Raw genomic sequence first — 13,324 nt, 5'->3', positions numbered from 1 at the left:
AAATTACTACCTGAAACTATTTTAACAGGTCTTAAATGCTAAATAAAAATCCTGAGAAGTGACTCCAGAGATAAGATTGTAAAGATTTCTTCCTGAAGCTGTTTGACAACCTCAAAGTGCCAAATGAAGATTCTCTAATACGGTCTAATGGGAAAAGTCTTAGAATGAGAACCAGGTTTAACTTGTAGTCAATCTTTGTGGTCTCCAGTTTGCTCATTTGTTCATTTAACCAAGTCACATTCCAGACCTTATTCTGTGTAGTATAGTGGGTTTAAAAATGTTGTACGACATAAATTTCCCAACTCAACATGAGAGAGCTGCCATTTCCTGTTCCATTGCCAGCCTGGCCACCAAGATTATGTTGTGAACAGGTTTGCTGTTTAAAAGTCCTCATTGTCATAGCTAAAGAATGGACTAACTCTGTCTGAATAACTGATTCTAGACCCCAGTCCGGATGCACACACATCCCAGATCTCTGCTCGGTCTGTCCTGGAAGGAGCTGACTCCTGAGGAAAAGCCACAGTGGGTCTGATGGCCCTGCAATCTCCTGGAATTTTCAAGGGAAGTGACACTGATGGAGAGGCTGCCCTGGTGACCGTAGCTGGAAGGTCCAAGGCTCCTGGATAGATGGGCATCGGGGTGTTTTCAGAAGCATAGTTACAGCCCGAAAGACTCCTAGCTTCCCGCACGTTGTCACAGTATTTCAGAGCTGGCGGCTGGTAAGCCTGGTAGGACACTTTGGTGGTGGTAGTGATCACCGTCTGTAGGGCTGGAGCACCTGGTGGGGGTGTGGTGAGGTACCTACCGGGAAGCTCTGCGTTATAAGAGGGGCGAGTGGCCATGGCCTGGAACTGGCCAGGGTCAGTCCTCTCCCCAAGGCCAGGTTTTCCAAGAGCTGGTTTCCAGCCATATTGTTTACTGGTGAAATCACAGCTGCTCTGGAAGCTGCTGTATGACTTGACGTTATACTGTAGTGCATTCAGGTGGATCCAGTCTGTGTCATTAGCGTTGCTGCTGGAATCTTTATACAGGGTGGAATATGCATTCGAATTTATATAACCAGGACCTGCCAATTCATAGCTGCAAGGAGACCTAGGCAAATAGATTCTTGGGTTTGGATATTTCTGAAAGGGTGGCATTATGTCTCCTTGAAAGGTGGCTAGGTCACAGGTAGCTTTATAAGCGTCAGAGTTTTGGAAGGAAAAGCAAGACTGCCCTAGAATAGGAAAGCCAGTGTCAGAGATTATATCAAATTCTTCTGGATTTTCCAGGGGAGGTATATTGTTGAAATGTCCACTGTTGTCTTGATCCTCTCCTGCCTAAAAAGATATACATTTTTATTTGTAAATAAAATGCAACTCTCACCTGTAATAGTAGCCAACCAACCAACCAACCAAAAATCAACTTCCACCCAGCCTGTGCTGCTCAGTGGTGGAGCATCGACCTATGAACCAGGAGGTCATGGTTCGATTCCTGATCAGGGCACATGCCTGGGTTGCGGGCTCAATCCCCAGTAAGGGGCATGCAGGAGGCAGCCAATCAATGATTCTCTTTCATGATTGATATTCCTATCGCTCTCCTTCTCCCTTTCTCTCTAAAATAATATATATGTTTTTATATATATATATATATATATATATAGCATTATTATATTATATATATAGCATTAATATATATATAATATATATAGATTAATATATATATATTTCTCTCTAAAATAATATATATATATATATTTAAAAAAACTTCCAATTGGTGGGTTCTGTGTTGTGAGCACTACACAGCTTAGGACATGAATTGGGCTCCTGGTCCAGGGGTTGCATAGCTGGAGCTTGCTCAGGTGTGAATAACACATGGCTGCACGGGGGTCCACAGTAGCCAGGCAAGCGTGGGTCTGAGTGGCAGATGGTCCTGTTCTCCCCTATACTATGTTTGTAGGAGTGGAGATTTCAGAACCTGACACAGATCAGGGTTCAAATCCTGATTCTGTTCCTCATTAATTGAACAAGTTACTTAATCTCTGTGAATCTCAGATTCCTAATTTTAAAAATGGGGCTCAATAATAGTAACCTTCTCTTCAGGCTTTTGTGAACGTCTCATGTGTGAAACTTTAGAACTTATGTGCCTAGCACATAGAAAGAGCTCAAACAATGCCTGTTTCTCTTATCCTCAGACTAACAGTCTGCCTGCTTGGCATGCTTTGGTTGAAAAGCCAAACTGGGTCTAGCTGGCCAAACAAATGCTATCTGTTCTATGTAAATAATGTAAAGGGCTCTCTCAAGGATGCATGTGAACTCACTGTTGGCATGCACATATATCTTTCTTTAGTACCAACATATAGCTGTCCTTGTATCAGGAAGTCAGCATACTCACTGTAGTATTGACTGTGTAGATAGTTTGCTTTTTTTTTTTTAAAGAGAAGATATGAAATTGGAAACACTATCCAAAATGTTAATTCCATGACATTTTGTTGGAGATACACAACTTTCACAGATAATCAAACCTTTTAAATTAATGTCTGACCTTAACATTTTACATAATTACGAGTATATGTTGTGATGAAAATAAATACAGACCACAAAGTAATGTCAGCTTCCCATTACCTCCAGTCCTCGAATTCTCTTTTTCTGGGTTTGATAAGAACAGGCCATTTGTCTCTTGATGGCACTTCTTCTAGCTTCTGTCTCTGATTTACTCTCTGGTCTTGGGTGATCATGAACCCCCTTGGCCTGCATTAATAGGGAAGGAAACTGGAGATATTAGTAAAAATTATGTCTTTCCCAAGATCCCAAGTTCATGTCTGTTTTTTCAAACTGACAGGAAAAAATGTCTTGAACTAATAAAACAGCATCAAGATTGAAGATGGCTGCTGACAGGAAGGCCGGCTGCAAGATAGTGTGTGAGTGAGAGAACGAAAGGAGAGTGTGTGGATGTACGGGGAGTATCTATTTGTGAGTGAGGGACAGCTATATTCCAAGGGACTGTTGGCGACTGCCAGACCAGGCTCCCCTGACTAGGAAGCCGTCACTGCTGCTGAAATCTCTCCTGGTGTGACTGGCTCTGCCGCAGAGACCAAGCCATCTTGAAGGGGAGAGGGGCTGTGATCGGAAGCATAGCCTTACCTTCAACCGGGAAGAATCGGATAACTACTGGGACTCTACAACCACAACACCTAGAGACCAGCTACGAACCCACAAAAACCGGGCCTCAAGCAGCACGAATATATGGATTTGGACGAGCTATGCAACTTCTCATAGAAAGGTCAGATTTCGCCCAGAGAAAGTCAACGCAGGAGAGAGAGAGAGAGCTACATAACCAGACACCCAAGAGGAGAGATCATGGGGAGACAAAGAAACAGCCTGCATACACAAGAAAAGGAGGCATTACCAGAAAAGGAAGTAAACAAAATGGAGGCAAGCAATTTGTCATAGAAAGAATTCAGAGAAATGGTCACAAGGTCGCTGAAAAGGTTGGAAGACAAATTCAACAATATATGTAAGAACCAAGAGGAAATGAAGAAGAACCAAGAAGAAATGAAAAATGACATCACTGCAATAAAGAATTCAATAGAAAGCATCAACAGTAGACTAGAAGAAGTGGAGGACCACATCAGTGAGCAAGAAGACAAGGTAGGAAAAAATACTCAAGCAGAGCAGCATCTAGAAAAAAAACTTAAAAAACAGGAGGAGAGCCTAAGGGAACTTTGGGACAACACGAAACGAAACAACATCTGCATAATAGGGGTGCCAGAAGGAGAGGAAACTGAGCAAGGAATAGAAAACCTGTTTGAAGAAATAATGACAGAAAACTTCCCTGATATAGGGAAGAAAAAACTCACACAAGTCCAAGAAGCTCACAGAGTCCCAAACAAAATAAACCCCAAAAGACTGACACCAAGGCACATTATAATTAAATTGGCAAACACCAACGACAAAGTAAGAATCTTAAAAGTGGCCAGAGAAAGACAGAAAGTTACCTACAAAGGATCCCTCATCAGACTAGCGACTGATTTCTCAACAGAAACACATCAGGCCAGAAGGGAATGGAATTAAATATAAAAAGTCATGCAAAGGAAGGGTCTGAATCCAATAATACTGTACCCAGCAAGGCTATCAATCAAAATTGAGGGTGAAATCAGGAGCTTCACAGACAAAAAAGGACTAAGGGAGTTTGTCACCACCAAACCAGCAATGCAAGAAATGCTAAAGGGTCAGCTGTAAAAAGAAGAAATAGGAAGCGAAGAAGGAATACAGGCATAAAAAATAAAAATGGCGACAAACAAGTATCTATCAATAATAACTTCAAATGTAAATGGATTAAATGCCCCAATCAAAAGACATAGGGTAGCTGAGTGGATAAGAAAACATGAACCATATATCTGCTGTCTACAGGAAACCCACCTCAGAACAAAGACCTCACACAGACTGATGGTGAAGGGGTGGGAAAAGGTATTTCAGGTGAATGGAAATGAAAAAAAAAGCTGGGTAGCAATACTTATATCTGACAAATTAGTGAAGGACATAACAAGAAATAAGGAAGGCCACTTCATAATACTAAAGAGAGCAATCCAGCAAGAAGATATAACTCTGGTAAACATATATGCACCCAATACAGGAGCACCCAAATACATAAAAAAACTTCTGGAGGATATCAAGGAAGAGATTGACAACAATACAGTCATAGTAGGGGACTTTAATACCCCATTCACACCACTGGACAAATCCTCTAAACAAAAAATCAGCAAAGAAATATCAATTCTAAATGACACACTAGATCAGGTAGAATTAATTGACATCTTCAGAACATTCCACCCCAAAGCAACAGAATATACATTCTTCTCAAGTGCACATGGGTCATTTTCAAAGATAAACCATATGTTGGGACATAGGAAAAGTCTCTTCAAATTCAAGAAGATAGAAATCATATCAAGCATCTTCTCAGATCACAATGGCATAAAACTAGAAAAAAATCAAACACCTGGAGGCTAAATAGCATGCTATTAAACAATGACTGGGTTACCAGAGAGATCAAAGAAGAAATAAAAAGCATCGTGGCAACAATCCAAAATCTATGGGACACAGTGAAAGCAGTTTTGAGAGGGAAGTTGATAGCTCTACAGGCCTACCTCAAAAAACAAGAAACAATGGTAATAAATTATCTAACCCTACAACTCAAAGAGTTAGAAAGAGAGCAACAAGAAAAGCCCAGCATAAGCAGAAGGAAAGAAATAATAAAGATCAGAGTGGAGATAAACGACATAGAGACCAAAACAAACAAACAAAAAAAACAAAAAAACCACACACAAACACACACACACACAATAAAACCCCCCACCAATACAAAAGATCAACAAAACCAAGAGCTGGTTCTTTGAAAGGATAAATAAGATTGATGAACCTCTAGCCAGGCTCATCAAGAAGCAAAGAGGGAGGACCCAAATAAACAAAATCAGAAATGAAAGAGGTGAAGTAACAACCGATCCCACAGAAATACAAATGATTATGAAAAAATACTATGAACAACTCTATTCCAACAAAATGGACAACCTAGATGAAACAGACATATTCTTAGAAAAATACAAGCTCCCAAAACTCAATCAAGAAGAATAAAAAAACCTTAATAGGCCAATAACTACCGAAGAAATTGAAACAGCAATCAAAAATCTTCCAGCAAACAAAAGCCCTGGTCTGGACGGCTTTACAGGGGAGTTCTACCAAGCATTCAAAGAAGAACTAAAACCTATGCTTCTCAGACTATCCCAAAAAATTCAAGAGGAAGGAACACTTCCAAGCTCTTTCTATGAAGCCAGCATCACCCTAATCCCAAAACCAGATAAAGACAACACAAAAAAAGAGAACTACAGGCCAATATCTTTGATGAACATAGATGCTAAAATCCTCAACAAAATTCTAGCAAACTGGATTCAGCAATACATTAGAAAGATCATACATCATGACCAAGTGGGATTTATTTTGGGGATGCAAGGATCGTACAATACCTACAAATCAATAAATGTGATACATCACAGAAACTGGGAGACAAAAATCACATAATCATATCAATTGATGCAGAAAAAGCATTTGACAAAATCCAACACCCTTTCTTGATAAAAACTCTCAGCAAAGTGAGAATAGAGGGATCATACCTCAACATAATAAAAGCCATATATGACAAAGCCATAGCCAACATCATACTCAATGGGCAAAAACTAAACCGATTTTCCCTAAGAAAAGGAACAAGACTAGGATGCCCACTTTCACCACTCCTGTTTGACATAGTACTAGAAGTACTAGCCATAGCGATTAGACAAGAAGAAGAAATAAAAGGCATCCAAATAGGAAAAGAAGAAGTAAAACTGTCCTTATTCGCAGATGACATGATACTATACATAGAAAACCCCAAAGACTTCATCAAAAAACTACTAGACCTAATAAATGAATTTGGCAATGTAGCAGGATACAAAATTAACAATCAGAAATCTATGGCCTTTTTATACACCAATAATTAACTCACAGAAAGAGAAATGGAAAAACAATCCCATTTACCATTGCACCAAAAAAATTAAGATACCTAGGAATAAACTTAACTAAGGACGTAAAAGACCTGTACTTGGAAAACTACAGGACATTGAATAAAGAGAAAGAGAGAGACATAAACAAATGGAAGAACATACCATGTTCATGGATTGGTCAAATCAACATCATTAAAATGTCTATACTACCTAAAGCAATCTATAGATTCAATGCAATACCTATTAAAATACCAATGGCATATTTCAAAGATCTAGAACAAACTCTCCAAAAATTCATCTGGAATAAAAAAAAAAGATCCCAAATAGCCACAGCAATCCTGAGAAAGAAGAACAAAGTTGGAGGGATCACAATACCAGACATCAAGCTATATTAGCAAGCCACGGTTCTCAAAACTGCCTGGTACTGGCATAAGAACAGACATATGGACCAATGGAACAAAATGGAGAACCCAGAAATTGACCCAAGCCATTATACTCAATTAATATTTGACAAAGGAGGCAAGAGCATACAATGGAGTCAAAACAGTCTCTTTAATAAATGGTGCTAGGAGATTTGGTCAGATACATGTAAAAAAATGAAACTAGACCACCAACTTACACCATACACAAAAACAAACTCAAAATGGCTAAAGGACTTGAATGTAAGATGGGAAACCATAAAAATCCTACAAGACTCCATAGGCAGCAAAATTGCAGACATATGTCGTAGCAATATCTTTACAGACACAGATCCTAGGGCAAGAGAGACTAAGGAGAAAATAAACAAATGTGACTACATCGAAATAAAAAGTTTCTGCACAGCAAAAGAAACTATCAACAAAACACTAAGAAAGCCCACTTCATGGAAGAACATACACTGAGTGGCCAGATTATTATGATCTCTGAATGCATAATAATCTGGCTACTCAGTGTATATATCCTATATAATAAAAGGCTAATATGCAAATTGTCCCTCGACCAGGAGTTTGACCAGCAGGCAGGCTGGCCAAGCACCCATATCCCCTCCACCTGGCCAGGCTGGCCGGACCCCACCCATGCACGAATTCATGCACCGGGCCTCTAATATTTGCCAATGTTATCTCCGATAAGGGTTTAATCTCTAACATTTACAAGGAACTCACACAACTTAACAAAAGGAAGATAAACAATCCAATCAAAAAATAGGCAAAGGACCTAAATAGACACTTTTCGAAAGAGGACATTCAGAAAGCCAAGAGACATATGAAAACATGCTCAAAGTCACTAATTATCTGAGAGATGCAAATCAAAACAACAATGAGGTACCATCTCACACCTGTCAGAATGGCTATCATCAACAAATCAATAAACGACAAGTGCTGGAGAGGATGTGGAGGAAAAGGAACCCTCCTGCACTGCTGGTGGGAATGCAGACTGGTGCAGCCACTGTGGAGAACAGTATGGCGTTTCCTCAAAAAATTAAAAATGGAACTGCCATTTGACCCAGGAATACCACTTCTATGAATATAGCCCAAGAAAACAGAAACACCAATCAGAAAGGATATATGCAGCCCTATGTTCATAGCAGCACAATTTACAATAGCTAAGATTTGGAAACAGCCTAAGTGCCCATCAGCAGATGAGTGAATTAGAAAACTGTGGTACATCTACACAATGGAATACTACCCTGCTACAAAAAAGAAGGAATTCTTACCATTTGCAGCAGCATGGATGGAGCTGGAGAGCATTATGCTAAGTGAAATAAGCCAGTCAGTGAAAGAAAAATACCACATGATCTCACTCATTTATGGATAATAAAGAACATTATAACCTGATGAACAAGAAGATAGATACAGAGGCAGAGAAGCATCAAACAGACTGTCAAATTACAGCGGGAAGGCTGGGGAGGGTTGAGGGGGGAGGTTAGAGATCAACAGAAGGACTTGTATGCATGCATATAAGCATAACCAATGGACGCAAGACACTGGGGTGGGGGTGTTGGAGGGTGGTCGGGTGAGGTCATGTGCCGGGGGGGGGGGGGGGTTAGGGGAGGCCAGGGCGAAGGTCAATGGGGAAAAAAAGAGATATATGTACTACTATTTGTAGTACTCTAAACAACAAAATAAAATTAAAAATAAAATAAAATAAAAAACAGCATCAATAATAGACATCTGCCAGCTGGCTTGGCTCAGTGGTTGAGTGTCAACCTATGAACCAGGAGGTCAGTTTCCATTCCGGGTCAGGGCACATATCTGGGTTGTGGGCTCAGTCTCCAGTAGGGGGCGTGCAGGAGGCAGCCAGTCAATGATACTCTCCCATCATTGATGTTTCTATCTCTCTCTCCCTCTCCCTTCCTCTCTGAAGTCAATAAAAATGTATTTAAAAAAATAAGGATAGACACCTTCAAAGATTACCCACAGTCCTTTCACCATATTAAATAAACTGACTACAACATGCTCACCACCTGTTGCCCTTGCAGAGCACACAGTAGGAAGGAGCACACTAATTATCCCAGGAGCCTGAAAAGGCCCTGGGAGACCCAGCTCCTACTTCTGGCCACGGAGCTGTATTTGGTTTGGTCGAGTTCCTAAGGCACAGGGCAGGTGGTTTGGTCTCTACTGTATGGTGAAAATATGCATCGGAAACGGTGGTGTCCCCCCAACCACCTGGAAAAATATGGCGTTGCCATCAAGCCTCCAGAAGTTGGTTACTGGGTATCCGCTGTGCCCTCGACAGGGAACCAACTCCAAAGCGGAATGACAGTTGGGGCATGCCTTCTCTGCAAAGCCAGAGGGGAGAATATTAACAACGGCTCAACTCCAGACCCTTTCGAAAGAACAGAAGGGAGATTATTGGATGGAGGGAACTCAGGACTGCAAGGCCGCCCCCGCCCCAGGCCTCGGGGCCTCACTCTGCTGCTTCAGCCGCGCCTTGTCGCAGATGGCAGGCCGCAGCTGCAGGCGGGAGCCGTCGGGCAGGGCGCAGGCCTGCGCACACACCACCACGCCCAGGCAGGACTTCTTGAGGATGTGGCCGTTGTGGTTGTTGGTGTTGCGCATGGCCCAGCCGCTCAGGTGGCGCTGCGCCTTCTTCTCATCGCTGCGATAGATGAAGCGCACGTAGCCATCAGGCCACTCGCAGAAGTGGTCGAAGTGGGCTGGCTCCTGGACAGGCGCACAAAAGGCAGGGCGGTCAAGTCTACCGAGACCAAACCCAGCACACTGCGCTTTTAATTTTCTCCGAGCATATCAGAGTAAAAACTGGTCCCTTTTGGATTCGGAAATGTAAAACTCAGAAACGGTGCCATCACAAATGCTACTCATCCTGTCTGTAATAGTTTACTGACACTTGGCTAATTGATGTTAATATAGTGCTTATCTTCTAAATGCTGTACATGTATCAATTCATCTACACTTCATAACATACAAGCAATAGGTAGTATTATTCTCCCCATGTTACCTATTAATAAATGGGGCCAGAGAGGTGAACTGACTTGCCCAAAGTCACACAGCTAGTAAGACCTGGCTCTAGGATGTGAGCCCTCGCAGCCTGACTCCAGGGCCTCTTCTCCTCGTCACCATGTTATACCACGTTTTGTGTGTTTACATGCTGAAAACATTTCCAGATTAAGTATCAAAGAACCAGGGCAAAAAGTGATTGGGATGCTCTCTTACTGGCCTGCAATTGAGACTGTAAATAGCTTTACTTCAATCCAGCACTTTTTCTTCAAAACTCCTGGCTCTGTTCCAAACCTGTCAGTCACATCAGCAGTGACACCCAGAGCAACATCAGAGAGGCAGGAACAACTTCCGACGTTCCTCCCAGTTTAGCTCTCCAGGTGTTCAAGGACGTTGTGATGAAGGGCCTGACCATCAAGGTAAACCCCGGCACTGGGAGGAAGCCTGCTGAGAACTGGACCTCTCCCCAGAGCAACCGGGAATGTCATTCTCAACAGAGAGCCACATGGCTGCAATAATGTTGTATCATATTACGCATTATTAAACTGCAATGTCTTTCTTACATATGAGTTTAATATAAAATTACCCTTCAATTAGCACTTACTGACCCCTGCCCTAAAAGTACCTGGTACAGACAGAGCTCAGTAGACAAGGGACTGTGGGCCAAGTCCAGCCTGCCACAGGTTTCAGTACAGTCTACAAGCTAAGGATGGTTTTTATATTTTTTAATGGTTGGGGGAAATTTTTTTAAAAATTATATTATTTGATACATGAAAGTTATATGAAAATCAAATTTCAGTATCCATAAGTAAAGCTGTATTGGGTATGGCCATGTCCATTAGTCTATGTATCGTCTATGGCTATTTTCACACTACGATGCAGAATTGAGGATTTAGGACGGAGACAGTATGGCCCACAAAGCCACATTAATGCAGTATCTGTAATCCGCACAGCAATGTTGCATGAGGTGCAGTGTTACTCTGATGTATTAGATAAGGACGTGGAAGTGAGAGAGGGACCTTCTACAGTGGCACAGCTGGGATTTAAACAGAAGGCTGTGCAGCCAGCCCCCGCTGGCTTTACTGGTGTGACAGAGGCTCAGAAGAGTATTACCACAGCAATAAGACATTCAACGTCTCTCCCTCCCACCACCCCAGAGAATGGGATCCAGCATTTGCAGAGCAAAAGTATTCTCAGTTGGACAATTCAGACTTGCACACATTGTTAGTTTTGTACATTTTAACAGTAATAAGTAAATGGGCAATTTTGTTTCCAAAGCACAGAGATATTGTTGAAATCATTATTATTACTAATAGGCATTATTATCTTGTCTAGAAATATTATAATTGAAATAAATTAATAGATTGACTTAAGGTCAGTGACAAATGAAATATACAATGATGTGCTATCAACTCTAAGTTCATACTAAATGCTAATAGCTTGTTAAAGTGAACATTTCAATTTAAGGACCTTAATAACAAATTGAAAGTTTTCCAGAACAGATTATTTTTTTAGTGCTGCCCTGTATACAGACTACCTAGACTCCCATGCCTCACACCAGCTACTAAAGTAGTGACACTGAAAATGAAGCCACAGAGACGGTATTTTTAAGTCAAAACAAGAATGGAGGACTCCAGGATTGGGTTTCATTTGCTCTAATGTGTTGGCACGTGCGAGTGCATGCACTCAGACACAGACAAACATGCACACGCTGAACGCCACAGCTGGCCTGGCAGAGAGCTTAAGATTGTTATCTAGTTTTGCCCCTTGATGACAGGTGAGTAGCCTGAGACTCAGGCAAATTCAATAACTACCTCAAGGTCATACAAGCCAGTTTAGCTCTTGCTCCTTCAATTAGCCAAAACAGGGCTAGAAGCCTAAATTTTTCCAGTGCTCTTTATATAGCCCAGTGCAACTGCCCCCTTTGAGATGTAACACGCACTCCCTTGCTTAAGAACCAGTCTCCAAAGGAAAAATTACATTTATGGAAGTCTAGAAAATGCTCGTGAGGGGAGCCATATTTTCATTATTTGGCTGTGGCTCTAAAATGCAAGATTAGCTTTTTTCCTATGAAAATTTATGTGGACTGAAGTCAGCGAGAATGAGATGTGCTTGCTGTCCTGTGGTCTACTCTCACAAAAATGATACAGTTTGACGGTAAAGTAGGCAGACTTTAAAACCAATAAGAACAAACTTTCTACAAAAAACACATCCAAAAAAGAGCTGATCTCTTTGAGAGGCTACACAACTTTGCTAATGAATTGCTATCCATCTGAACAACTATATGGCACATGTTAGATGCTTAGTAGAAAGAAGTCTCTCACTCCCATGCCACAACAGTGAGGGAAGCCCACTTTTGTAAATGCTTGGGAGGCTACTCACACTCTCCCTCCACCTACACCCGGGACTTTAATTTAAAGTTACATCAAACGAAGGACTTGTATGCATGCATATAAGCATAAACAATGGACGCAAAACTCTGGGGGGGGAGGGCATGTGTGGGTGTGGGGTGGGGGGGTAATAGTAAGATATGTACACATATAATACCTCAATAAAAATATTAAAAAAAAAATAAAGTTACTCCTCAGTTTTTGCCCCAAACCAGTATGACAAAGCATAAATTCCCTGGACGTGGCTCCAAACCACTTTGTTCCATTAAAACAAATCCATCCTAAGAGGACAGAGATTTTCTTGTCATTAAAGTAAACCCAGAAGTTATGTCCAAAATCTGGATTCCAGGGGCCTTGTGGGCATGACTGGAGTTTCCCAGGAGCCATGCTTCATCCAGACAGCACCCCCGGGAATCTGAATAAATCGTCTAAGGCATGCTATTTGTTCACCATTCCCCTCACAGGGATTACAGTCCCGTCTCACATGTTTGCTGCATGTGAAGCAGTGCTATGAGATTCTCCCCTAGCTTTCTCACGGATTTCAAAGAATGGAAAAGGAGAGAATCACTTGATTTCGACCTTGGTTAAAGGAAAGTGAGGAACAAGGCATCCCCGCCCCCCTCTCCCCCCCAGAGGACTGGAAAGGTGGAGCCTGATGGACAGTTTCCACTGCTTTCCATGTTTTGGGACAGGCCATAAGGAAGAGCTAGGCAAAGCTACATCTAGAAACCCAGCTCTGCCCTTTGTAGAGTCCATCTACATTTGAGGACTCTCACGTGTTTCTTGGCATGTGTGTTTGTGTATGCTCTGTCCACAGTCTCTGCAAGGACTTGAAAGCCACCCTCCTTCTTTGGATGGACAGCACTGCCTGTGCGCTCACGCCGGGTGTCACACACCTGAGGCATCTGCGGGTCGTTGATGTCCCAACTGAGCTTCATCCCGTGGGAGCGCACACAGTCCGCCTTCTGCCCCGCTTCCGTTGGCAT

The 13,324-nt window shown here is 41.9% G+C and overlaps 1 protein-coding gene across 1 annotated transcript; it reads right to left on the bottom strand.

Moving 5' to 3' along the window:
• Positions 1–380: 380 nt before the first annotated feature.
• On the bottom strand, positions 381–13,324 carry GCM2 (glial cells missing transcription factor 2). Its single transcript, XM_008146116.2, has 5 exons — positions 13,235–13,324; positions 9,402–9,654; positions 9,157–9,269; positions 2,604–2,729; positions 381–1,319 (listed from the first exon to the last, which is right to left on the bottom strand). The coding sequence occupies exons 1-5, from the start codon at positions 13,322–13,324 to the stop codon at positions 381–383; spliced, it is 1,521 nt and encodes a 506-aa protein (XP_008144338.2).

The sequence above is a fragment of the Eptesicus fuscus genome, chromosome 9 (genome assembly GCF_027574615.1).
Source record: "Eptesicus fuscus isolate TK198812 chromosome 9, DD_ASM_mEF_20220401, whole genome shotgun sequence".
Lineage (NCBI taxonomy): Eukaryota > Metazoa > Chordata > Mammalia > Chiroptera > Vespertilionidae > Eptesicus > Eptesicus fuscus.
The sequence above is the reverse complement of the archived record's forward strand: the minus strand, read 5'-3'. Positions and strand labels throughout refer to the sequence as shown.

Excerpts from the sequence above, each read along its gene's own strand:
- GCM2 (XM_008146116.2), bottom strand. The coding sequence starts at position 13,324 with ATGCCAACGGAAGCGGGGCAGAAGGCGGACTGTGTGCGCTCCCACGGG. Across the intron at positions 9,655-13,234 it reads ACGACCCGCAGATGCCTCAG|GAGCCAGCCCACTTCGACCA; the intron begins GTGTGTGACACC and ends GCGCCTGTCCAG. Across the intron at positions 2,730-9,156 it reads GCAACGCCATATTTTTCCAG|GCCAAGGGGGTTCATGATCA; the intron begins GTGGTTGGGGGG and ends CTATTAATGCAG.